This window comes from Haemaphysalis longicornis, unplaced genomic scaffold, assembly GCF_048455015.1.
Source record: "Haemaphysalis longicornis isolate Haplotype H1 unplaced genomic scaffold, Haemaphysalis longicornis Haplotype H1 scaffold_7, whole genome shotgun sequence".
Lineage (NCBI taxonomy): Eukaryota > Metazoa > Arthropoda > Arachnida > Ixodida > Ixodidae > Haemaphysalis > Haemaphysalis longicornis.
In genome coordinates, this window is record NW_027526422.1 from 29922514 (window position 1) to 29949359 (window position 26846).

At 52.3% G+C, this 26846-nt stretch overlaps 2 protein-coding genes across 2 annotated transcripts in view; one reads left to right on the forward strand and one right to left on the reverse strand.

Annotated features, from left to right (window-relative positions):
- LOC144145023 (uncharacterized) overlaps positions 1–26846 on the reverse strand; it is a 102332-nt gene that overhangs the window by 62371 nt on the left and 13115 nt on the right. The window lies entirely within an intron of this gene.
- LOC144145022 (glutamate receptor ionotropic, delta-2-like) lies at positions 10436–24990 on the forward strand. The gene is made up of 7 exons (XM_077676525.1): positions 10436–12157; positions 12800–12903; positions 13885–13975; positions 16559–16786; positions 17423–17728; positions 18326–18619; positions 23004–24990. Exons 1-7 carry the CDS (start codon positions 12110–12112, stop codon positions 23283–23285), a joined length of 1353 nt encoding a protein of 450 aa, XP_077532651.1. The 5' UTR covers positions 10436–12109; the 3' UTR covers positions 23286–24990.

Here is a 26846-nt window from a genome sequence, read left to right on the forward strand (position 1 = left end):
CCAATCGCACAAACAAGGTTCCGTGGCGTCATAGAAAAGTTGCGGGAAATTGGCTAGGGGGTCGCGACTGCTTCACACGTTTTCTTTAATATCTCCGTTATTTGTTCGAAGATTGCGATGATATTGGTATCATTGTTACCGGGACTAAGCAGTCTTTCTAATAAACCCAACTTGTATTTTGTCTACATGGCTCCTTAAAAGCGGTCACCCAACTTAAATCAAGACTGTCGGTACCACAGAAAAGTTACCGCTATACACTATACCCCAGCCACGCAAAATAATGTTTATGCCAGGCTCGTGCGGCATGCAGCAACTTAAGACCTTCGAGGCGCGTAAATCTTGCATTGCTCGGCAGTGAAGAGGAGAACGCGCCAGCCACCCCTGGCAGTAAGTAACTCAACTATAAAAGCTACTCTGACAGGCCGAAATCCGCAACCGGTTCTGCGATAAAGCAACGCCCCGAAACGCGGTACACGGGTGCACCTAATTTTAACGCTATCAGCACCATCTGTGCTTGCACTTTTTTAGCCAAACTGCAACCTGTTGCACCTTTACGCAAGAGCAGAGAGCGGACAAAACAAAGCTCGGTGGTTTCTTCAACGAGACACCACCACCTCCCAGTAAGCCTGTCACGCCCTGGACGTCACTCCGGCGACGTCTCGACGGTAAGATAGCGCGGAAGCAGCAGCAGCAGCAAACATGGTCGCCCACGTGTGAAGGCGGCGGCGGCGGCGGCCGGCACGATGCACGTTTTTTTTTTCGCAGGGTCTTTGCTGACAGACGGCACGCATCATCGGGCGCCCATAAAACGTCGACCGGTCAGTGGCCCCCCGCAAAGCGCGCCGCGCGAGGCGAAGGGCCACCAAACTGGCCACGGCGCGAACGTGTGCGCATACGCTGCTCCCAGCAGCTTCCCCCCTTCCTAGCCGCAATAAGAAACGAACTAGACAGTAGGACAATAAAACAAATGTTGCTGAAAGGAACGCGCTTCCCGAGGGTTTCGCACGGCGCAAGAGGCAGCATCGCGGCGGCCATAGCGAATGCCGCGCAGTCGGCGCAGCTGAGGCCCTTTCTCGAGACGTCCAACAGAGTGGACGGCAATAGAATAGAGTGCTCGTGCTTACAGCACACATTCGCACAGGTCCGGTGCGTGAAGGGCGGTCGGCCAATGGCGACGACATATAAGCAAAATGGGAGCATTTCTTTTCGATCTCTTCCCGCGAAACGACTGAGGTCCGCACGCGGCGACCATAACAGACGCGTTTCGATCTCCGCTACTCGGAAATGCGCAATCGGCCATTGCGCCTACCGTGACGCAGCTTCAGAAGCAGTCTTTCCACACGAAGCGCGGGGCCCGTCTGCGGTTATACGCGCACGAGTTCGGCGTTACGTGGTCACTCACTGTCCAGGCCGGCGTAATGAACGATATTACGGCGGCACAGAACCGTGGATAATATAGCAGGGTCCTGTTAATAACGAGACGGGTAAGTTGCCCGTCTTATTTTCTTCTTTTACCTTGGTACTAAGTAACAGTAGCGTGCGGCAACATTGCCTTTATTTATAGTGTGGGCCGTTGAGAAATCTGGAACAGACCCTGTAATTACCGGGTTTGCTGATCGTGACAACACACAAGACAAAAATGCGGTTCCAATTGCAGAGCGCAAAAATTAGAACGCGCAACAGTGGATTACTGCGCAAGAGGAATTACGCACAGCGCTAAAACGGTTAAAACAAAAATAGGAGCACTACTGAACGACCAGACTGTGTCGGTGCGGCATCCAGAAGGGGAAAAGAGCTCAAGCAGAAAAAAAAAAAAAAAAACTAGAGATCAGCTCGGGCGTGCCTGATAAGAGCGCTTTTTAAATCAACACAACAGGCAGTATACAGCGCAAAACAGATAGGTCGGAAAGGAAAGACGAGCGTGTTTTAGATGCAGAGCATCTGATTCACTCGCCTTGTCCCTCCGGCGTCGTCGTCGTCGTTGTCCACCCCTCCCCCATTCTCCCCGCCGCGCCAGCCGCGCTCTCCGCCGCTCACCCCCTCTTGTTTTGGTCTTCCATTTTCGCTGTTGTCGGTTATTTCGCTTTTGTCAGCTGACTGTTCCTTTTGTTCGAGTGCTTACATGAGAAGCTGACGCCTAGCTCCGACTCTTCGCGCTCCGCACAAGACCGGCTTGGCAAGGAATGGGGTGGCGCCGGCAATGCTTCTCCCGTAGCGGTATCCAAAACTATACTTTGACACCATGAGCTGGTGTATGCGATTTTAAGCCTATTATTATGATAAAAAGTTACCCACACGTCAATTCTTGTGCGGACAAGCATCAGACGTTGACCGAGCGCAACGAAACAGCAGGGAGAGTGATCCTGAGTGAAGCAGACGACAAATGCGCGAATCCCTAAGCTGACGTCACGGAGGCGCGCTTCGCAGCGCCGCCTGTGTTCGCGCTCACCGCCAATAGCGAAAACTCTCGCGAGGGTAGCGAGGGACATTGGATTGGATTGGATTAAAGTGGACTGTGTTGGATTGTGTTGCGTCATAGCCGCGGCAGACGCGCTGGGGCCAGCGCATGTGCAGTACTCTCTCTTCCGCGGTTTCCTCTCCTTCGGGCGCGCTGCGCATATAACCAACACCGACTGTTGATATAACCGGTGTGCCGTTCTCCGGCGAAGCAACATCCACGCTTGGCTCAAACACCTAGAGTCCACGCCGCGTTACAAGTACGCCAACGTCGTCATCGACTGGGACCGGCTTACGCAGTCCCCTCAACGTTATGCGCACTATAAAACGCGGTCCCTTCGCCGCTCCGCCTATGCGTCGCATCTACACAGGGGTTCCCGCGAGGGGAGGTGGGAGTTTTTTTTCTTCTCGTGTTAAAGGCCAACTGCACTCAAATTTTCGACAACGTAAAAATAATGCCACCTAATAGTACACATAAAAAGGGTGCAAAATACAAAATACTTCAAAATGCAAGTATAGACAACTTATTTGGATCAAATTTGGCCAAAGAAAAATTTGAGTGCAGTTGGCCTTTAAGGTGCATCTTCTGTTCCTCTCAACTGGTGGGTTTCGCGATATACATATATCACAAAGTACACTGCGCACTTGCTTCCTAATTATTCCTAAACTATAGCGAGGTATTCGACGAAAATAAAGACCGCTGATTTGGTGGTGTAACTCCATACGTATACAGCTTTAACGTTCAGTATGCGACCGCAGACGCGCACGGCAGCGCCACCAACAGCAAAAGGAAACACTCCCGAGGCTTTAGTGTGATCGAAACCAATAGTCCTCCAGGCAATTCTGCCAGCAGACCCGCGCCGTGTATCATACAATGAGCGAGAGAAAGCGGGGGGGAAACGGATCACCGACCTGTTTGATACGTTAATTGAAGGCCGAGGCCTCGCCGGTTGTGACAGCCCGTCGTACAGAAGCGACGGCTCCCTTCGCGACCGCCGCTACAAAGGAGCGGGAGGAAAGAGTAGCTCCGCCGCCGCATTGTGTGCGCGCTAGGCGCTGCGTACGTCAGTTCTCCGCATCGTTGACGGCGCGCAGTCACCCAACCTCACTAAACGCCAGAGCAGGGACCTCTTTAACCACCGGGGCGTCGTTTGAGTCGGGCAAAGCCCTTCACAAAAGTCCCGGGGGGCCTGTCACGTAGGAAGGCCTGTGGTTGTATACAGTGTCGGCTAAATATATCCCGAACAGAAAAAGAAAGGGGTGCAATTGCTGGCATAAAAAAAGCCTTGGGGACGCGTTGGAGACCTCGAACCTCGCCAAAATGATGCTGGTTATATCATAATTCATGTACACTAGAGTTGTGCCGCGTATAAGCGAGTAACAAAACAGAAGTAAATGTTCCACTAAGCTATTGCACAACGCAGGCGGTATCAGCCCATGACAAGCCACCCTTTCATTTAAAGGAGTACTGACACGAAATTTTTATGTTACATTTTTTTCGCTGCTATGCGTGCCTACCAGCCCACTAATCATAGAATGACAGATTAGACGGTCGAGCGCAGCGTAAACATTCATTTACGGCGTCGTTTATTCGTTCCAGTTTCGGTTTCGAGAAAAAAACGCCGAGCGGCCGCCATGACAGCATGTATGACATGGCGTCACCATTCTTGCCGTACCGCTGCCTCTCTGGAAGCGCGCGCGAGCGAGCGCACGCGCGCGCCCAAACCGGCCTAGGTTTTCGCCGTCCCCACAGGCCCGGGCAGCATGACGTCAGTCCCAAAACCATGACGTGTACACACGCCCGAGCAGCGCGCGCCAACCACAGCAAGCGCGTCGGCTTCGTCACGGGAGCCCCGACGTTGCCAGTTTGGGGCACGTAGCAGATGATGTCACGTCGGCCCGCTCTGGGCTTTCTCGTGCGGGCGAAGATTAAAATGGATTTTAAATATGTTTCGCTAAACAGTTGCTGTTGAAACTTGCTGGGAGATATCTCCTGATAAAAAGGAAGCGTTTTACATAGTTATCTCAGCTTTGAAATTTCGTGTCAGTACTCCTTTAAGAAAAATTCAATTATGTTACCAGTGAACGTAGGCAAGCAGCGGAAGGCATCAAGCATCGCAAGTTACAAAATTACAAAGAACCAGGACGATGATCTGAGCAGGTTAGAAAATTATACCTTCTGACGTCCTAGAAGAGCTGGTCAAGACGACAATGATCTCCCGAAATAAAAATACCAAACCTAACCAATACAGGTTAGGTAAAGCGGAACACTGTAAAACTAATTAAAATTGAGGCATGAGACTGGAGGATTTGTTTATGTTTTTTGTTGTTATTACTTCGCAATAAAGTCGACTCCGCCGCGTGACAGCGATATTAATGGTTGGGGCTGTCCGCTGTCGCTAACCGGCACGACAGCAACCGGCTCCTCTTGGACTGACGCCAATGACCCCATCTGGAAGCTAAACCAACTCCTGAAAAATTTCCCTCCATGAAAATAGTGGACGGCCCCCCACACAAGAGGTAGGTAGACAATCTGGGGTTCGTTAACGAAGCTGTAACCCTTTCACCCGTTTCAGGTTTTACCAAAACACAGCCGCCGCGACACCGGACCGAGTTCGCGGACACCCGCAACGGCAGAGGGGCTGCCATGCCCCCTCCCCCCTCCTAGTCTTGGAGAAAACAAGGCTCGTCCGGCGACCAGTGTGACGTGCTAAAACCTGTGGTCCGGAGTGCTGTGCAGTGTCCTGTCCAAGTGTGTTGTGGGGTCCTGGGCCTACCGTGGTCCGGCCTGCTGACTGACTGCTGATTCGGAGACTCAAAAACTTACCATCTCTTTCCACAGAACGTTGAGAGGCCAGAAAGCTTTCTGGCACCAAAGCTGCGTCAAAGGTGCCTCAAAAGCTTCGCGAAATGGGCGCCCAACTTTGGCTGGAAGTGCGTCCGATAGAATGTCCAGCCTTCAATAACCCAAATCGCAAACGAAGAATGAACCCAAACGACGATTTTTAGCTCGCCAAGTAAACTCATCTACGAAAGAGCTAAATGAATACCGACACCTGGTTTCTATGTACTCCATGATGGATGCGTGTATTGTCTTATCCAGAACCGTTCCTCTTTCGCAATTTTCAAGTAACCGTTTTGACACAATGGAGGCCCGGTTTCACAAACTCGCCGTGTGTCCAGTGATCTTACCAGAGCTTTTCGGTCGACCGACCGGTCTACGTGGAAATGCATTAGTTTTTCGACAGGACGCCATCAGTCGTACTACGAAAACTTTCGCTTTAAAAACTATCCTTTCCCTGTCCTATCCACTATCCAATTCGCTCCTATATTCCCGCTCACGCTGCGCTGCACGCACGTGAATCCAATGACGGGGAACATAATACCCGCAAAGCACCTGTCCTCTTACAGTTCCTCCCTAATCAAAAAATTAGCAGTGGCTTAGCTCGGCTATGCCAGGATATACGTAGCGTGAGCCAAGGTTCTGCTGGTTATTCTAAGGTTTCCTGGTTGTCTAGGATTAGCTGATTATCATGCTTACTGCTGCTAAAACGATTTCCAAGCCAATCCAGTCCAGTCGCGGCGGCTCCGGCACGCCAGCTGTGCGCCGGAGACGTCACTGCTCCTCGCGCATGCGAAGCACGGCTCTCCAGGAGCCACGCGAAACTGCAACCTCGGCCAGTGTAGCTCACGCTACAATAAATACAAAAAAACGCTCAAAGCTTAAGACGAAAGTTAGACGCGACGTCAAGGCAGACCTACGGTTGCGAAAGAAGCCTCCGAAGCGTCCACCGGAAAGCTGTGTGTGCGATAAAAAGTAAATAAACTGCGCGCAAGCCGAACCAGCTAGCAAGTAGTAGACCACACGCGGACAAGACAGGTCTACGCTGCCTTCCGCAGACGCAAACCTGCTTTAACACAGCGGCAACCCAAGCAGCAAGTACAAGCCACCGCCGCGAGCGACAAACCGCGTACGACGAGACGCCCGTCGTGCCCACAGCCGCGCGCACAGCGCGAAAGCCCCTGGAAGCGTGTACACTCCCCGGATAGAGGAACCCGCCGCTGCGGGGAACGCCCATTAGTAATTCAGGGGAACGAATTTTTGAATGCAACTCGAGACAAGGCGGAAGGAGCCCGCTAAGGAAAAGAAAACGCCACGCCGCACAGAACGATAACATGCACCTTTTTTTTTTTTCGGTTTCCTTATTAACGAGGCCTAGAGAGAGTAGACTGGCGTGGCACGATATGAATCCCCCCCCCCCCCCCCTCCTCCTAAGTCTTACGCGTCGTGCGCGTATTATGCTAAAATGACGCCGGAAGAGGGGACCGAATCAAGCAAAAATATACGCCCACTTAGAATTTAGGCAGGTATATTGGAGACCGTGAAGCAGCAGTTTGTTTCCATTTGAGAGGAGGAGGAGGAGGAGGAGGAGGAGGAGGAGGAGAGGCGGTTTCGCAGAAGTCGTTTGCGGTAAGATGGTGAGCTTCCCGCTTGAGGTTTATCAACACCTCTGGTATGACGCGCGCAGAAAAGGAAGGCTCCTGATTAATTTCGCCCATTACGTGCGCCGTGCGGGTAGTTTGTCGGCGCTAGTTTTCCTTATCCGCACCGCAAGTAGCCTCCGTGGCACGAAACAGCAACCCCGTGCTCACAGTGGCGGCATCTTGAAGGAAATATTGGTGACTTGCACTGCAGGTTGCCACAAGACCGAGACTGCCTACAAAATCCCCACAACGGAGGCGAATCGCTGCGGACGAACAGCCTTGAGCCCCGGAAAAATAATGACTGCCTATTTCTACTTTTTCACGGGCCAGTGGTTCTCAAATGGTGGTCTGCGGACCGGTTCGCAAGGGCCTTTGAAGGGTCTGCGAAGCCTTCCCCAAACTCTTCTCTGTCTCCCCTCGTTCATTTCTCCTTTTCGCAAAACCTTGCAGCCAATGCACAAATGTGGGTTCGCTGCATGGCATCTACGTTTACTTTTTCTCTTTGTAGCGCATCTTTTAGCCGGCTTTTTGCACAACGTGCCAACTAAGCAAAAGAGCCACACACGCAAATGGCAGCTTATAAGTCTATGGGCGACTGTTAGCTGCAAGAGCAAATCTTCTGGCAATAGCACACGCATCAAAATAAAAGTCAGCCCCAAAGGCGGACATTGAATATATGCGAGTGATTTTAGCTGCATGTCCAATTTGTCTGACTTTATGATACGGATCAATAGTTCATCGTGGTGTCCTCCATCACCTTTTGCAATCCCAAAAGGGGTTCATCACACTCGGTTGAGAAACACTCATCGGCGATGACTCAGATAAAAGCAAATGTTAATGTTGGTTCAGAGTAAAGCAGCTAGATGCACTCGAAGTAGACTGTTGCAACGGAAACAGCAAACGGAAGTTGACGAGGGAGACGCACAAAAAAAAAAAAAAAATAACTCCTCATCCATCCCGCTTGCGTAAAGGAGGGCGACCCCGACCAGGGAAAATCAGACTTGCAGGAAGACCACCTAAGAGAAAAACCCACGCGACGACTTGGCATGCCCACAACCAACCTCACCGGCTCAGTGGAAGTGGCGCAACGGCTTGAGCGACAACACAGGAAACACATGCAGGTAGACGACAGCCGGTCCGGTACGAGTGAGGGGAAGGAGGGAACGAGGGTGTGCGTCCAGCTGCTATTTGCATGTGCCGGAAGCCAGAGGAAGCTTTCGCACGCACACTAATTGGCCTGTTTCCGCAGCTAATTCAAGCCCCTTCGCACCTACGCGGAGCAGCGAAAAGGTCGTCGCGCCGAATTGCGCGCTCGGGCAGCAAGCGTTATTTCGCCGTCCTCCTCGGGAGGAGCGAGCCCACGCGTGTTTTGACAGGAGGAGCCCGGGGATGAGCTCACTCGTCGACGGCACCTCCGCTACTTTGCTGCAGCGCGGCGGCCAACGTCAACAGCGTCAGCGGCGGACGGGGTCGCCGGGCGGCCGAAATAGCCCCCAAAGAAGCTTACCGCCCGAAGAAGGTCCCCTCTGGCGCGCCGTCACGGGCAATAACGGGAAAAGCGCGCTGCTGCGAAGGTTGCGGGTGACACGGCGATTTTTTTTTTTTTCGCAATGCGCGGCGTCGAGCGGACACAGCCCTTGGTGGCCACGTCACACTGTCCTCGGACATGCACCACTGTTGGAAAGATGTGCAGCATCCTGAGCCACATAACGGAGCGCGAGTTGAAAAGGAGGCGACAAAGTGGGACGGCGCCACGGCGGAGTCAATCCCCACAAATTCCTTCCGTCCACTTCAATAAAAAAGTACCAATGCACTGCTGGAACGTGCTGCTGAGGGTAGAAAGGAGGAGAAAGATCTCCTACACACCGTCATCCCTCACCCCGACCCTCTGATACCCCCACTTCGAACATCGCACCTTTGGCGCGGAGCATGAAGTTGCCAACGCACACACAATGTCGCTGAGGATGGACCTGCGATTGATATCTCTCAGCAACCTTATTCCGGTTGACATGATCACCCACCCTAAGCGGAGAAAAGGCAGCAACAGCAAGGAACAGGCTGCTAAGCCCAGGCGGCTATCACCAGAAGACGAGCGGAATGAAGGGATATGTGCGAGACGACAGCTCTGACACGAGCTTGCAAGATGCCGGCAACTCAAAAGTGGGTCAAATGGCGACGAAGAAAAAAGAAAGGGTAGCCAGACTGCGAGGGGAAAAAGCCACAAAACACTGACAGGACACGTGAGCACAGCAGCGTGACGAGCAGACAAAAAGACCCAGACAGAGCGGCGACGACAAAAACGAAGTCGCCTACATATACGACAGAAAAAAAAAAAAAACATGGTTGGGCGGGAGTAGGCAAACCGAAACCGAAAGCTACAGGTGAGACGCGCGCGCGCGCACGCCATGTGCCAGAAACGGGCGCAGTTGCAAGCAAGAACGCGCCTGCTGTGTATACGAGCAACTGGCGCAGCGTGAAGCCGCCGCTGCTCGACGCGCGGTATCGCATGAACAGCCGCACTTGTCGGGACAACGTAGCCGATCGACAGGAGGCAGAATCGTACGAGCCCCCGTGGGGGGCCGTCGTAGCAGGCTCGATATACAGACTGTCTCTACGTCGTCGGGAATGATGCCGACAGGTGATGAAACAGCTTCGTACAGCGGTCTCTGCTTGAACGCCAACAGAACCAACATCATCCAAAATGTCCGAAATTTGAATTCAAATCTGATTGGATGTCAACCAAGGGTCCGACGACGTTCGAATAGGTAAAGCGACGGACACATGTGCGTCCGCGCAATCCGGTTTCTGAAGCGGCGCGGCCAAATATCCAGCAGGTTGAACGCACGTGGGAGCGGCTGATCCGGCGGTCTTCTAGCAGTCAAACTGCTGCTCGGAACGGGAGACGAAGGTACAGACATGTTTGTATTTCGGCCTTAAATGCTGCACTAACGAGAGCGTACCGGGTATACTTTCTGCTATCGCTGTCGACTAACAAAATATTCGCCGAGTCGACGAACAAAATATTCTGTTACGAAGAACAGACGGAGATTACGAAACTATGAAGGTCGGCTGTACAAATTATTTAACAGCCACGGCTTCAACTAAAACCGTGCGCTTGGCGTTTCACAAGCCACGGTAGATTTAATACATTCAGTCGACGAAAAGCAGCGGCAGACGGCAGGACACCCAACAGATCCACGCCGCCACGCCAGTACCGCTGCGAAGTAGTAGTCTACTAACGACAACAACAGGAAGCTGACGCGAATCGCATTTGCAGCGTGCACGCGCACGGCACGGCGTTCGGCCATGCGTGCACGCACGATGAGAGCGTGTGCGTCGCGTTATACAAGCGCCGCACGCTCCGTCTGCGAGCCACGCCGATTGCAAGCGATCGCTACTACCAACCAACCGGCCAGCGCACGAATGAGTCACGATCGTGGAAAGAGAGCGAGGAGGAAAAACAGCGAAGAGGGAAAGGGAGAGGTGTGTGCGCCTACGGGGGACTAGTGTAGGCGTACAATCACGAGCCAGCACGAGCTGCGAAGCAGTGCCGGAAACAGTCGTGCAGCGGCGCACGTCGCGTACCCGATTGACAGCGCGACGATCGATTATGGCGACGCACCGAAATACGTTAAATCCCTCGTAATAAGGAAATCGCTTTGTTCGAAATATCGCATTATTCGAAGTGTTCCATTGTCCTCATTGCAGTGTATAGAGGGACCGCCATAACCGCTTTTAGACAAGTACCGCTTATAACAAAGCCAGTTACCTGTCCCGCAACGACGACGTTACAACTAATGTCACTATATAAGCTACGCTTTTATTTAGCCTTTATTTAGTGACACTAGTTACAACGAGTGTTTACTGTACGTGCCTGCGCATCGCAAATGGGGAACTTTCCAGAAAGCCGACCGAAACGACGAAACTGGTCCGGTACACCGCAGACCAACTGTTCCGAGTCTTAGGACAGGATACACGAATTCTTCTGCAGCGTAGGGCGCAGCCTTATCAGCGTGCGCCCTATGCTTCAAAGCAGCTTTGCGATTCTGGGTCACGAATAGTAATCGCCCTGCAAGCCTGATGGCGCTCTTTAACGCCAGGAAGAATGCAAATACTGCTCATTCTAAGCGCTCTCCTAGCGAGCAACATCCGGTGATTAATTTCAACCGTACCACAACCGAAACAACTTCCGCGGTCAATTCAAATGTACCGCGCTTCGGATATTTCGCGCGAAGTGGCCTTAAAAATCATAGGTGTGCGCTCTCCTTACCGCTGCAGGAGGGGCGAGTTGGTGCAATGGCATACTTAGAAGGGAAAACAATGCTCACAGCGCTCCTAGCCCCTTTCTCAAGTACCTAATGCGCCCGTCTTGGTCCACCCTAACCATAGACACCGCCAGTTCCGTATACAGGCAATCGTCCCCTAAGGCAGCGATGGGCAAGCAGGGGATGGTAAACCCTGCGTTTTCGGGTGTGCTTAGGTCCCTGGCCGCACAACTGCCATCTTGTTGACAGCAGGGCGGTACGACCTCGGCGCATGCGTGCTTGACCCTGCTGAATACAAATGGGCGAAGAAGGAGCGGGCGACGGCGGAACGGGAAATGCGCAAAACAGGTTCCAGACTACGAGTTCAAGAACGAGGGAGCAAGAAATAAAGAAATTCATACGGAATACAAGCTATACAACCAAAAAAACATTACGTGTTCGGAAAGCGCGTGCTCGGAACACGCCACGTCCTTGTTCTCCCGTACCCGGACCGCCCACGACTAGTCGCGCACAAAGTCGGCCGAATCATACGTGTAGGGTCGAAACCAGACAAAAAGAAGAACCAAGGGAAGAGCAAGAACGGCTCTGGGACATCAAAAAAAAAAAGACGCTTAGAAATCGAACGAAGCTCTAAACAACGTCGTGACAGAAACGCCTCAGTCGGGCACGCGATGACAGCCGACCACTTGTCCAAACCGGGCGGCGGGGGCTACACACGAAAGCAAGAACAAGCACTGTCAAAGGAGGAGGAACGACGAGGGACGGACACGGTTGGCCCGATCTTGAAGGCGGACCTGCTAGCCAAATCGGGCCCCCCGACGTAGCGGTCGCCAAGCCCCGGCCATTTCCGACACAGCCAGCAGTCAGCCAACGAACGTTGTTCCGGACACACGACGGCCAGGATGCCCTTCTCGCGCCGCAACCTGACGCTGAGGCTGAGCAACGTCGGCGTGAGTATTGCCGGAGTTTATATACACGCGTCAACACATCAACGCGATGTCCAGAGAGCTGCTTCTGTCGTGTCGCCGCTTGAATTAAGAGTGGTCGTTCAACTACGGCGCAAGGACGGCCGTACAAGTTAAACCGGTTCCGCCGGTCCAACTACAGCACGACTGTTCGTACACTGAACTTTTGTAGACCATGCCTACACTTCAACATGTTTACACTCGCTTGCATAATCACTAATGTTGCCGCGTGTAGAGCAAGGCAGAAAAGACAGAGCACATCTTCCAACCAAAGCTTGAAACCGGCACGAATCGATGCACATCTTGAATCAACGTGATGTTACTGCCTGATTCAAGGCACTGTTATTAAGTTAGTTCGATTATCGTTCCTTGTTCCACAACACTAAGCAGTTCCGACAGGCACGCGTACAAAAGCGAGGGACTGGACGCTCGTAGCAACGTTGAGTTCGAGCCACTGCTACACGCGCTGAAGAGGCAGTCCACCGATCACTTGAACCTCTTCCTCCCATCGTCATATGGAAGCGAAGCGACGATTGCGCGAGCACATCTTCGTAGCGGTCCACGATTGGCAGAGGTAGTGGGCGACGGAGGGGACCCAAGAGCCGTGCCTTCCCTCTTTTTCCGCAGTGGTACCCGTACGTGTTCATGGAAAACGAACCCGGCGGCGGCTTCCAGCTCAAGGGCATCACGGGCTCAATGATCGACTACATCATCAAGTCCATGGGCATCAAGTGAGCAATGCGCGCTCTTTTCCCACCGCCACGCTACGCGTACCCCCATTAGCGCTCCCGGCGGGCGCCGCATTCCTGGAGCTGCCCAACACGGCGAGCCCCGCCGTGACGCAACGGACTCCCGCAGCGAGCGCGTTCCGCTGCAGCTGAATCGTCGTTGCCGCGTGGGCTTGCGATGCAAGCTGCTTCGCTTTCGCTGTCCACTGTTGTGATTATTCGGGCTGGCGGCGACGCATGCAGTCGGGGCCCGACGACGAGCAGGAACTGCTTCAAGCGCGGCTAAACTTCCCAGACTGCATGCGCGAATGAAATAAAAAAAAAAAAACAGTCAACCCCTAAAAATACTTTCTAAGCACGGAGGCCTGAAATTAATCGCAGAAGCATCGAAGGGCAAAGCGGTTATTTATATGTTAGCTAACGTTGAAAAATACGTGTTGACATTCCTCTAAGAAAGCCGTACAGTGCAAAAAGTGCGAAATATCAAGCTTTCGACTGAGCAAACCAGCCAGCAAGGAAGGAGAAAGACTACCTAGTGTAGGTCGAGCGGCCCTTTGCCTCTGTTTCTTGGCGGGCCTGTCCGAAAAACGTGTGCAAACGGAGCAGCACGCACATACACCGTTGGTCTATACGGACAGCGAGAACAATTTACTATTGTCCTCGACCCCTTGAAATCGCCATAGTTTTAGCTGCCCAGAGTTTCACCAAGCCCAGTAAGCACCAATATTTGAGGATGGCTTGGTGCGCTAGTTGGTGATGCATATTAACATGGTTACCAGCGCGCGCAGACGAGGACACGGAAGTAAGAAACTACAGGACAGGACCAGCGCCTTGTGTCGTATCTTCCTTGCGTGTCCTCGTCTGCGCGCGCTGGTAACCCTGTTATCCAATATCTGTTTCGTTGCTCTCAAGAGGGTCGCCTTACTATGTAGCGACCACGTAGAAGCTTAACTGCACACGTCATGTGCCCCGTGGAACTTGCAGTTACCAGCTGGTCGAGCCCCCCGACCTCGAGTGGGGAGATCTCAGGCCCGACGGACAATGGACAGGCATGATGGGCCAGCTGCAGAGAGAGGTATGGACTTCCACGCACTTCCCGCGTGTTCTGAAAACGAGACTGCTCTTGCAACGTAAGGAAACTGCAACCAATCTGCAGACTGCTACAAATAAGAAGAGTTTCCTTGCAACAGCGGAAGGTCGCGACGATAGTGGTAGCGCCTCTGTACAGGACCACTATTCTGCAGTCGGGCCACTGTTTAGCACTGCGGGCATCACTGGGCTTTCCCAGCAACCCTCCTGGTTTTGATTTCTTTTTGTGAATCAGTTCAAACCCGATTCGTTTTGCTTTATTGGCCCCTCATGAAGCATTCACCCGTTTAGTTTCAAATAAGCCTTTTGCCGCGTACCGCCACGGGGGCTTACTTCAGCACCTCCAGGTTTCAGGAAAAGCTTGCAGTAGACCTAATACAACTATCCCGAACCCGACTAAATGAGCCACATTTGTTAGTTGCCTCATCTATAATAGATATACGTGACACATTTAAGTACCGTAGCTAGTCACTCGTAATTGTCACACGGCCCGCCTAATTTGGGTAAGAAGCGCACTAGCTCCCACTTCTAAAACTTTCAATATGATACCCAATTAGCACATTTGCGCACTCTTCCTTTCCATTTACCAAAACCACTCTTTCAACAGTGCTCGCATTCCACATAGAAATTTTTGCTTCTGTACCCGGTCATATCTATCCGATCAGACTCACTATGGCTGTCCTGAACTGCCGTGTCCAAGACCTTCCATCCGATACCCCATTCGCGTATGAGAGATCAAATATACGCACACAGCGAGTTTTTCTGCCCCTAAAACGTTGCATGGTTACAGACGACAGCTGCGTAAACCACTCAACCCACCAGTGAGTTCACTGAAGAATTTAACGCACCAGGGTTCGTACAGAATATTTGACAGAAAATTCAAGGACTTTTCAAGGATTTCAAGGATGAAAATAGGCAAAATTCAAGGAGTGTTAGCAAAATTTTATATGCTTACAATACTTATGAAAGCAGCGCAGTTTTCGCATGGATTTCTTTTTCCACAGAAGCTATCTCCAGCTCCTTTTCTTTAGCAGTTCGACGGAAGCTGTTTGCCTTGACTAAGTAGGTGAGGTCGTTTTTCGTTTCAGCTTCTTCCGAAAAACGGTCAGCGGATTCCAGCAGGCACTTGAACTTGAAACACTGAACTTGAAAGTCATTTTTCATGCGCTGCTGGAACTTGTGGAAAAGACTCCAGTTGACATTGGGTCCATCCATGGAAAGCTGAACAATTTTGCTCATCGGAAAGGACGCCAGCGCTTCCGTCAAATTCTTCATGAGGTCGTCCGCTGTGCTGTGGCCCATGAATGCCGATGTCACATACCTTGTTGTCACCTCAGAATTGTTTCACAGTCTCACGTGAACATCAAGTTGTTTCTTTTGCAGGTATTCGTTCAACGTTTCATCAAAAAGGACAACAAAACAAAATGGTCAGATTTCTCCATCATGTCCAAGACTTGAGAAGCGAAAAATGGGGGCAGACCATGGCACGCGACATACGCGCATTTTTTTTTCCGAACAAGTGAAGCTTCTCACGATATCGCTATCCGGAAACATCTTTCGGAAAAGCTCGGAAACTGATCCACTGGAGCTGTATGAGTAGTGTGAAGACAACTTTCGTCGTCCACAAAATTTCGGCTTTAATCACGGAGTCATGCCTTCTGCAGTCTTCGTCAAGGGTCGCAGCTCGAGAGGATGTTTCCGTGTTTTCCCGCTGAGAAGTCGTTTCTGTGACGTTTGCCGCTTGCAAAAAACTCGTGACGGAAGAGCAGCCCTCACCTGCCGCAACTTTGGATCGGTGCTTGGCACTTTTCTGATGGCTCTTCAACGCCGACTCCCACATTGTTGCAATGTCGACCGACCTCTGACATACTGCGTACTTCGCTCGATAAGGGTCGCTTGTCTCCGGCCTCACCCAGTGATGATATTCGCTGTGCTCCAGCCACGCAGACTGAAACTAGCACTTTCCACCTGGCATCTTGTCAAAGTAAAGTTGCAGGCATTGCACACAGCACAAACGCGAACTTTCACTGAGAAATGACGTGCGAGACCGACGCACGCACCGAGTACCGACCGACCGACCGTTGATATAACCAACGATATAACTTGCGTTGGATTGGATTAGATTTCTGGCTCGCATTTGTTGCCAGACGACGCAGGCGCTGCCGGTTCCTTCTGTCAAAGCTACTTGTTTTCGCGGTCATTCCTCAGTAAACGCGTTTTTGAAATCAGTGCGACTTACGAAAATACGTCGTTCATTTGCTTTATTGAAGCAAAGTCCACTAAATTTTCAAGGATTACAAGGAGCTCATTTATATTTAAGGAGTTTCAAGGGCCCTTGAATTAATGTTATCAAATTCAAGGATATTCAAGGATTTCAAGGGTCTGTGCGAACCCTGCGCACTTAGATTGTTCCCACCCTTCTAGCTGGCATGCCTGAGAGAAAGGCGCGTTTTAAACCCCACCCTCGGCGAAAGTGGCCGAGGTCGCGTTCGATGCGGAAGCGATTCGTCTTCAAGAAGGAATGCGTACACACACGCGCTGGCTGGGTGGGCCTCGGCGAACCGCGCAGGAAGCGGACTTGGCGCTGGGCCCCTTCGTGCTCACGGAGCAAGAGGCGACCGTGGCGAACCCGTCGCCGGCGTACACGGACGAGGACATGATCATCCTCAGCGGAGTCGACAAAGAGCACAAGTCGAACGTGTACGGCTACATCCGCGCCTTCGACCTGCAAGTGTGGATGGTGCTCCTCTGCTTCCTCGCCCTGGCCGCTGGGGTGGCCATGGTCGCCGAAATTCTCGTACGTCGTCAACAGTTGCACACGTGTACACCGCTCAGTTCGCTGGTGGAATCGTATACTCCTCAATCCGCACTTAAGGACATTAGTGGAAAATAAGAAATGGGCGTCGGCAGGGCATGTAGTGCGAAGGCAAGATAACCTCGTCATTAAGGGTAACAGAGTGGATCCCTATAGAAGGCAAGCCTGGCAGGGCCGGTCGAAAGTTCGGCGGGCAGATGAGATCAAGAAGATTGCGGGGATACATTGGTCGCAGTTAGCACAGGACCGGCATTAGTGGAGATCTATGCGATAGGCCTTTGCCCTGCAGTGGGCGCAAACAGGCTGATGCTGATGATGAATCCGCACGTCACCCCCGGAGTTAAGTACAAAAAACAGAAGACAGACGAGTCGCTGGCTTAACAGCCTAATTCCGGTGCTAAGACATTTTGTAAGTGTGAAACTGTACCGTTTGCCGGTGAGGAACATTTACACTGAACGAGAAAAGTGCTCCAGTATGGCACGCACAGCCACCGAGTCTTTCCAAATGCGTAGCTGAACTTGAAATCAATTCCGCGTTTCAAAACTACAGACTCTTCGAGGACGCTCAGATGGCGCCTTGCCTGGCGGGAACTAATTCCCGCAATCCTGAATGCGCAGCTTCCGGACGGGCGACTGACCCTGCGGCAACAGCGGCAGCGACTGGGCCGCATCTTCTGGGTGTACGTGGCTTCCATGTTCCTGGAGAGCTCGACGTACAACTTCACGAGCCACACGCAGCGCCTGCTGTTCGGAAGCTGGTTCCTTATGGTGGTCATCCTGATGAACACCTTCGTCGGCTACATGGAGTCCTCACTCATGCTCAAGGAGGAGACGGACCGTCTGGACAACATCGAGCAGCTCGCTCTGGCCCCGGAGGTCAGGCCGATGGTCTTCGAGGCTGCGGGCTTCCTCAAGATCATCGAGGTAACCGGGACGATATAACTCAACCAACCAGTTCTTTCGGGCTGCACGGACGATTGTAGTACTCCTACATTACCTCGGAGTGTATCCAAGCACAATCTATACACGACTGAAGTTTCGAAATCGAACGCCAAAAAAGAAGTTAGAAACGTGCCCAGAGAGAGAAAATAAACAGCATATATGTCCGAACTGCGATGTCACTGCATCAAAGCGTCCAAACAATGCTGATATTGGAAACAGCGCAAAGACTACGGACTAGGAAAAAGTGGGAGACAGGACACCCGCTTAGCCCGTCGTCTTTGCGCTGTGTCCATTGCGAACCAGTCCAAACTTGCCCCACTGACAGTCCTTCAGCCCATACAATGTGGCTTAAAGATATGCACCAGAAACCAGACAAACGCGTCAGCTCAATAATATCCGCAGAATCTGCCAATTCCTGAATCGCAAGATTCAGGTTTGTTCTTGAATAGTTAACGAAAAAGAACGTACTGGACGCAGGCAAGGCTTCACGGCTACGAGTGTCGCCGGAACAGTGCCCAGCCGCGGCCCACCAAGTAGTCAAGGCTAGCGGGCCTCTCGATCGCGCATGCGCGCACGCAGGAGGCAGAGGGCTACGCGTTCGAGAAGGTGCTGCAGTCCATCCGCGACTTCAGCGAGAAGCAGGTGGACGAGGAGGTGCGCGGCGAGGAGCTGTTCACGCCGCCGTACCTGCTCATGGTGCTCAAGCGCCAGGCCGCCATCCTCATGGAGCGCATCTCGCTCCTCGCAAGGGTGTCGCAGCACTGCTACGACGTAGAGCTACAGGGCCAGGGGCTCTTCCACCTGGGCCGAGAGCGCATCCTGCAGATCAAGATGGTCTTCTACGTCCGGAAGACCATGGACCCAAAACTGCAGGTATAGTACACGCAGTACGCGCGCTGCACTCCTGATGGTGGCCACGCAACGTGATGACGTAATAAGGGAGCACGGCCATTGCGCGGCGCTCAGCTCCGAGAGGCCAGCACGCACGCGGCGAGCAGTGTCCAACAGCTCCAGTTTCACGCGGAAGCCGGCGCTTGTCGCAGAAAACGCTGCCGTTCCGGGACAATCGGGTCGCCGCTCCTGTGTCCAGGCGGTGGACTCCACCGTGGTGCTCCGCAGAGATCGGACGTTTTGTTCGCGAAGTACGAACGATCCGAGCCTTCGCGATGGAGGGATTTCATAAGCTCGTCTGCAGCAAAGGCGGTGAACTCCGCCGTGGTGCTCCGCAGAGATCGGACGTTTTGTTCGCGAAGTACGAACGATCCGAGCCTTCGCGACAGAGGGATTTCATAAGCTCGTCTGCAGCAAAAAGCAGCAATGAAAGTGCCCGACGCTCCTTTTTGTAGCTTTTTGGGATACTTCATCGTGTTTTTTTTACTGTTGCTTGAAACCACGGTGTGGCACATAAAACAGCTTCCACCGGATATAACCAGAACGGCGGTTACTCCCGCCATCACCATGATCTTATAACTGCCTTGCCCCTGAGTGTTTGAAAAAAAAAATTGCAGCAGCATTGTTTCAACTTCAAGTAGTGCTTTACGCGCAAAAGCTACACCCGGGCTTACAATGCACGATTTAGAACACCTGGAGACCTTTGACGTGCGCCCAAATCTAGACAAACCGACTTTTCCGGTTTTCGCATCCATCAAAAAACCGCCGCCATGGTCAGGATCGAACTCACGTCGTTGGGCGGCAAAGAGTTTTATACTAATACAGATCACGAAACTATGGCCAGCGGAACTTCTTTGATGAATCGACCTTTGTTTTGCTACATTATTTGCTAAATACCGTCAGTGCTACGGCAGCTCTGCTTTAGTGTTCAGAATGGCGACTAGTATACGGTCTGCTAACACTTCCGCCAACGGTGACTACACGATCTCGATCGTATTTTGAAAGATCTAATCGTGCCAATGCCGCTATAAAACCCAGCACTTTAAATAGCTACAAACTGCACGCGTTGGAAAGGTTTAACAAGTATATAAGTGTCGTAGAAGCGCGGTAACCAAGGCAAGTTGGTCGGGTGATATCTTAACACCAAAAAAAAAAAAAAAACTGACAAGGATTTTTTTGCACTTTGCCGCCCGGTAGTTCGGCGGCCGACCGCCGACTGGCCCCGCTCGGTAGTAGTAGGCGAAACATGCACGTCGTCTGCCAAAAAAAAAAAAAGTGAAGTACCGCCGAGCGGAGCCAACGGCTGTGCGTATATCGAACCCGCAAGGGCTTCGTCTTGTTTCTCTAGGTGGTCTTGCGCCGGGTCGGTGACATCATAGCTTCCACAGTGCTTTGGAGGCGCGATTAAAGGGTAAAAGATCCAGGCTGTATTGCTCAACGGTAACTCGGCTAACTCAACGCTTCTAAATCTTTCGCGACCGGACGTTCCTTGGATAGTACTCCAGCGACTGCGCACGTAAAATCGCGACCTCCGGAACCCTGTTTCGGGCTTTTTGAAGGTCGTTGACGTAGTTTGCGCCGAACATACTAACACTGGACAGCAGACTCCACAGCCGGACGCAATAAGGAACTGGAATTTCCCACAGAAAACATTTACAGATGGTTAACGAGAGATTCCCCGGACATCTTCACACTATACAATGGCGGCGCAGCATGGCCCCACTTGATTGATGCGTTTTTAAATTCTTTAATTGCTTAAAACAAAGGGGCAGACGAAACCAGCTCACGGCCGGCCAAGCATTATCGCTTCATTTCCCTGGCCATCACTCGCGGCAGATAACGCCGCACCTTTCTTAAAACTAGATCCGCGCGGACAGGAAACTCCGCACGCGAGATAACCATCCAGCCATCGCGTGCTGCCAAGACGCCGCCACGGCAAGCAGCCTTGACGACACAGCCGACTCGCGAAGCCAAAGCAAAACCAGGCCAGAGACTGACGCCCGCCAGTGTGCACGCGGTAAGCGTCGCGGTACGAGGAACCGCACCGGCGCGTAACCACCGGCGTCACTCGCCCATCAACCACCCAGCTCGGCTGGAGGCGCGCTAATTACCAAAGCGCGCGCGAGGCGTATATGAAAGAAGCCTCGGCGTCATATTTTGCATAAGTGTACGGCCTCGGCCGCCGCAGCAACTAAGGCGGAGAAGGCTGCGCGAAAGTAATTTGTATTGTCTTCGGGAAAGGCGCTTTTGCTTCCTTTCGCACCATTACACGGGCTCAGCGAACTTCCCTGTGTGTCCGTCTGTGTCCGCCAGTGGCGCCCTCGTCCGTCAGCGATGCAATCATTACGCGAACCATTATTCGCGGTGAACGCAGCGCGGGCGAAGAGTCCGATTCCCTCCGGTGCCGAGCGCAACCATATGGTTACTGGAATTAAGAACGCGCGGGTGGCCACAAACAAGTTGCATGATGCATTAAACGGTCCCTGCCTTGACGCAGCAAGGGGCTCTGATCCAGCTTGCGAAGCAGCATTTGCATATATATGAAGGCGGGGGTAAATTAGCTATTTAGGGGAGGAACGAACGGGACAGCCCTCATTTTCAGTGACACCAGAACATTCACCCGTTGCACGCTTACGATCACTGCCCACAGCCCGCAAGATAAGGACACGTGTTAAAGAAACAAATCTTGCTGCTGGTATACGATGGAGAACGCTGGAGCGAACAGCGCTGCGTCTATCCACGTATATCCCTATAGTGCCGGGCGCCCACAATACTCCTGCGCCGAGGGCGCAAGGCACACATCGTTTCCGTCCGATAAGACCGGCGGTAAACATCGACTGTGTCCGCACCTGCCGCATTCCATCTCTTCGCCCACGTCAACTCGCGATTTCGGCAGTCCGTCTGCCACCATCGTGTATTTTTAGCAAGCGAGTCACCAAGATCGCGAGGGACAGAATGCAACTGCAATGCGGGTATATTTATTAAGCATTTTTCTGAAGCCTAAGGTTTGTGCTCGCATTCCCAATGGTGCTTGCTCTTCTAGAAGCAACCCACGAAAGAATAAGCGAAGCATCTCGTTCAAAACACTGACCTCCAAAACACTGCGTCGAATATGCACGCTGCATTTAAACCGCAACGGAAAGCCTGTCGGCCGCTCTTGACGCCAGCAACAAAACGTTGAGGTATCCTAAAATAAGCGAGGTTTAAACCATTCCGTGTCCTCGCAGTATTTCCGCGTCTCGATACTTCTACTTACAAATATAACTGGTATTAAACACCTCACACCAGATTTCACGTTTCACAGAGCGCGTATCACGCGAAAAAAGCCTAAATATGTATACTTGGGCAGCGTAGGCATTACTAAGCGAAAAAAAATTCGGCCTTCGCACTTGAAATGCGAAGATTGAGGAAACAGCGGAGCTGGTGGTCTTCACTAGCTTCGACACGGCAATTCTTATGGTCTGCCCCTTTCTTAAGAGAAATATGGTAAAAAAAGGTGCAAACAGTTAAATCAGAGTCCACAATCCATCCTCCTAAAGTACAAAATCCAAACTGCGAAAATCCGAAACAAAAGTCCACCTCAACTCAGCCAAGTTCCAATTAAAAGGAAATGTGCGCCCCGAATGCGATGATAGCTCAACCGGGTAGACACCGGTTCCATAGCGCGAGGGACGTACCCAAGCTGGATACCGAACCCGGGAAGCGCTTTTTTTTTCCATCGAGGCGCGCACTCCCAACACCTGCGCGTCGGCTCCTTGCCTCCTTGGCACTTGCCACTTCTTGGCCACTTCTTGGCCTAGCATTTTCTCCCTCTACTTCGCTGAGCGCAATTTGCGATCCGTAAGGACGGAATAAGGCTTATGCCAGTGCTACACGGGAACTTTCAATTTACCATTGGACTCGCGCCCACAACTGCGCCTTATGTATTTACAATGGGTCACTGGATTGACAGTTGGTTCAACGGCCTTCGGAAGGCCTTTGAAACAAGTGTAACACAGGCATTAAATAGCTCTGCTGTTAGCACAAAGCGGATAAACGTACCTATATACTCGCCCGAAACACCTTCTCCGAAGCCTTCAAGATTAAAAATTACCAGAGGCTGGAAAACCGGTGCCGCTATGGTGTCCGGTACACAGCAAGGTTAAAGTTGACAAATGCGATGTAAATGGCGTGTATACAATAGTGCCGAGCATCGCATACCAGGCGGAGTACCGGGACGGGCTTCCAGGAGGGGCAAAAACATCACGCCCCCTACAATCCCCGCTGAAAGGTAGACACCACACGAGACAGCCGTTGGAATCACGCGGCATTGGCGTCGTCGCGGTCGCCCAAGTTGTAACGGTCCCCCTCACGGCGGCGCGTGCAGGAGGAGATCTTCCGGCGGGTGCGCTGGGTCATGGACACGGGCCTGAATCTGTACTGGCACGAAGACCTGGTGCCGGACCCGGGCCCCTGCTGGACCCGCTTCCACCCGGACCACCTGCACGACTACAACGCGCTCAACTTCCAGGACTTCGCGGCCATCTTCTACATGCTGCTCGTGTCGCAGGGCTGCGCCTGGCTCGGCTTCTTCCTGGAGGTCGTCCTCTTCAAGTGCTGCTGCCTCCGCAGCCGCGGGGAGAAGGGACACGACACGTTCATCAACTAGGCACACAGCAGCTAGGGAGAAAGTTTTTCCGAGAGGCGACGAAACGATCCCGCACGTTCGGCTGGTTGCATCTTTACGCCCGCTGGAAGTTTTGGAGTTCCATGGCATCCTATCAACGCGCGGGGACGATTCTAAAGAGCGTGTAAAAGACTGTAAACATTTTGAAGCAGAGTTAAACTATTTCCCCGCGCACTATACCTTTGCGTTAGTTACATAGTTTCACTGGCGTGGAGAAGGCGGGACAATATGATAAACGAGGCGGCAGGGGCGTGTCCTACGCCTGTTTTCGGGTGTTCTCAGCTGAAAATGTTTCTATTTTTGCGGAAAAACGGCATTGGGGGAAGGTGGAGGATATTGTCAAGAAATATTGATCATGAGGTTTAACGCACGTCGACGCAGCGCAGGCGATGAGGCGCGCCGTAGTGGAGGGCTCCGGGTTAATTTGACCACCCGGGGATCTTTAACGTGGGCCGATATCCCGGCACACGGGCGTTTTCACTTTTCGCCTCCATTATAAAAGCGGCGGTCGGGAATCGAACCTTCGTACTTGGGCTCAGCAGCACAACACCTTAGCCACTGAGCCACCGCGGCGGGTAAGAAATAAAATAAACCGCTCACACTGAACATTTGTAACCAACATACGTCAGGTCATCTAACGCAAAATAAACAAGTTGAACTTAGACACCCACAAAAACGGAAGAAAACGAAAACAGATGATCAAATCAACACAGCGAGACTGACGCTTTAATTACCGCTGTTTATATTCAACTGCGAGAAACTTGCGCGCTATCAAAAAACAGACCTAATCTCATCTTGCTTGTAGTCGGGTATTGCTGCCGCTATTTACAAACGTTTAGCGTTTTACCCTCTTTCCTAGTCGGAAGCGTGCTACTTCCTTCACAGGCACGATGAAGAAAGCTTGTGTCCGCAGTTTTTCGGGGCAGCATTTCTGCAGCCGCGCTCTTATTGTGGCCCCGCGTCCCCGCACTAAACTCAAATACAAAAAGCACGCATGATCCATAGGAATAAATAGGTATACGGCAACAGATAGCAGCGTGCACACGTTAGTCTGCGCAGCAAGACCACCTACTTTCATACAGAAAACAAGCCTAAGCCTAAATCAAACGAACTGAGATAATTAAGTCGGGTCAATTGAGGGTTCGTGATAACGAGTACAGCAGTCCACGCACGACGACGCACTTGAAGTCCAAAGAAGGGGTCCGCTGTTTTCATGACAGGTAAAGGAAAATTAGACGAGTCTCAACGTTTGACGTCGTGATGCAGCGACCTCGTCCCTTGCAGGGCATTTGCTTGTGAAAGCGATCTATTAGCTGCTGTTAGCTGCCTTAGACTGTTCCCTGCACAGAAAAAGAACCGACCAATCTATGTACTGCTGTACAGAACACTAATAAACCTATCTGGCATTGCGAATATTAAAACACTACACAATATTCCAGTGGGCGTCTTATTTCAACCCGCTTCCTTCCCAGGCCGAATGGCTCCTCCAGGCGTTTGGCGCCTAACCATTCTCTCCTCTAACGTCCATTTCAGCGCACGCAGTGCGCAAGATGGCCTGATGCGCACTGTAAACGAGGCAAATGCAACCACACGCAACGACTCGGACAACAAACAAACAAACGCACGCGGGAGTAGGCGTGGAGCCCAGTCCGGTCTCCGACGTCTTCCACACCGTCGGAGGAGAGCGCATTCCTGTCTGCGCAGTCTCAAGCACCGTCGGGCAAGCAGAAAGAGGAAGCGTGCCGCGGAGGGGGGCGCAAAGTGAGGCAATGTCACGCCCCCTCGGCCCCTTCCGCCTGCGGCCATGCAGGATCGCTATGGACTGTGCCGTGTTCGCTGCGCCGCCGTCCGGCGAGACGGCCGGCCGCCCGATCCGCACAAAGGAAGGCGACGGCTCGTCAACGGGGGCAACGCTCGCCGCGCGCTGGGCAGCAGCAGCAGCCGCCGAGTCCGCCCGGGTCCGGCCCGGCAGGTACGAGGCAGACAATGGCCCCGGCGCTGCAGGGCGGTGGACGACAACGACCGCCGCCGTCGCCAGAGGACGAAGAGGACGGCAGAGGAGGAGGAGGAGGAGGGAACGCTACACGGCGCTAGCTACACAAGACCAGGGCCGTGTGGTCGGCCGAACTGACCACAGGACAGGCCGCAGAAACTGGTCCCCCCCGCCGAGGGTATGTCGTCCCGACCTAACGGGTTTGACGCAGAACGTGTGTTGTAGTTCACCTGCTCGCAGCGAAGACGTGGCTAACGCGAGGCACACAAGCAAAATAAAACTGGCGGCAAATCCACTCCGGAGGTGGAATGGCGACGATGCTGTTGTGCTCCCAAAGGAACCCCCAATCCATGAAGTAAATAAACGCGACTTCACAGCAAAGTCAAATGAGAGCAAGGAACAAATATCCCGGGCCATCACCACTAACGTGAAAGCTGGGGAGGGGCGAAGCATGCAGTGTATAAGTATTTTTGGCGCCTTGGCGTTTTTGCCAACGGAGATGAAACCGTCTGGGGGTACAATACAGCTTTGCTGTAAAAGTCTCTTGTCCTTGAAGCGCGAAGCTCTCTAGCGCGAGGCGTAAACGAGTGTCCCGGTGTTTTAGTACGCGTTACGTTCTAGTACCGTGACTACATGAGACGAACGACGATTACGACGACAGGAGACGCCGACGGACCCAGCCCCTACAACACGGTTGGCCGGGGAGCAGCACTAATGAGCGCACTAAACACGTTTGCAATTTGCTATTGAGTTTACTTGTTGGTTAATTTGCCGAGTCAGTGAAATTCGTAACTAGAGTTACCCTAACACACACGATGAGTTTACTTGGTTAATTAGCCGAGTCAGTGAAATTCGTAACGAGAGTTACCCTAACACACACGTAGGGATGCACGCTTTCCACACTTTGGAGTCCGTGCATTGGCAGCAGGCATGGATTGCTTTGAACACCTTAACTACGAAAAGTAAATAAAACTCGTAGTAATAAAATCGTCCCAACACCCAGTTCACAAGATTCGGGGTGAGGCATAGCTTCGCTGAAACGAGAGTTGGAGCCGGTGTCCGCACAGCATTCGCGATGAAGTAGGCTTTGCCGCATAACAGCTTCGCCGGATAAACAAGCGGAGGCTCGAAGGGAGTGCAAAGGGGGTGTTCGTTTTGGCTTAGCTGACATACGGCAGAGTGCACAGGAGGAAGTCTAAGGGTGCCCCATCCCCAACACGATTGCGCAGGAGGATCTGTAGGAGAAGCAACACCTCCCCTGCGCACACACCGATTCCTTCCAGCGATAGAGAAAACAAGCTTTTTTTTTCCTCTCGTGAAACAACCTCCCGCTTTCTTGGTAGAGTATATCTGCAGCGCGGAATCTATACCCTGCAATGACGAGATCACCTGGTCCCAGTTTTATTAGAATTTAAAGCGAAGCTTTCTATGCAGCAGCACAGAAAGCGCTGATGGCGTTCGATGTCGCGTCACAAAGCACTGCAGGAAATCTGATTTTTCACAATGGATTTCACAACGCGGTGATGATGGTAAGTGACGGCACATCAAGC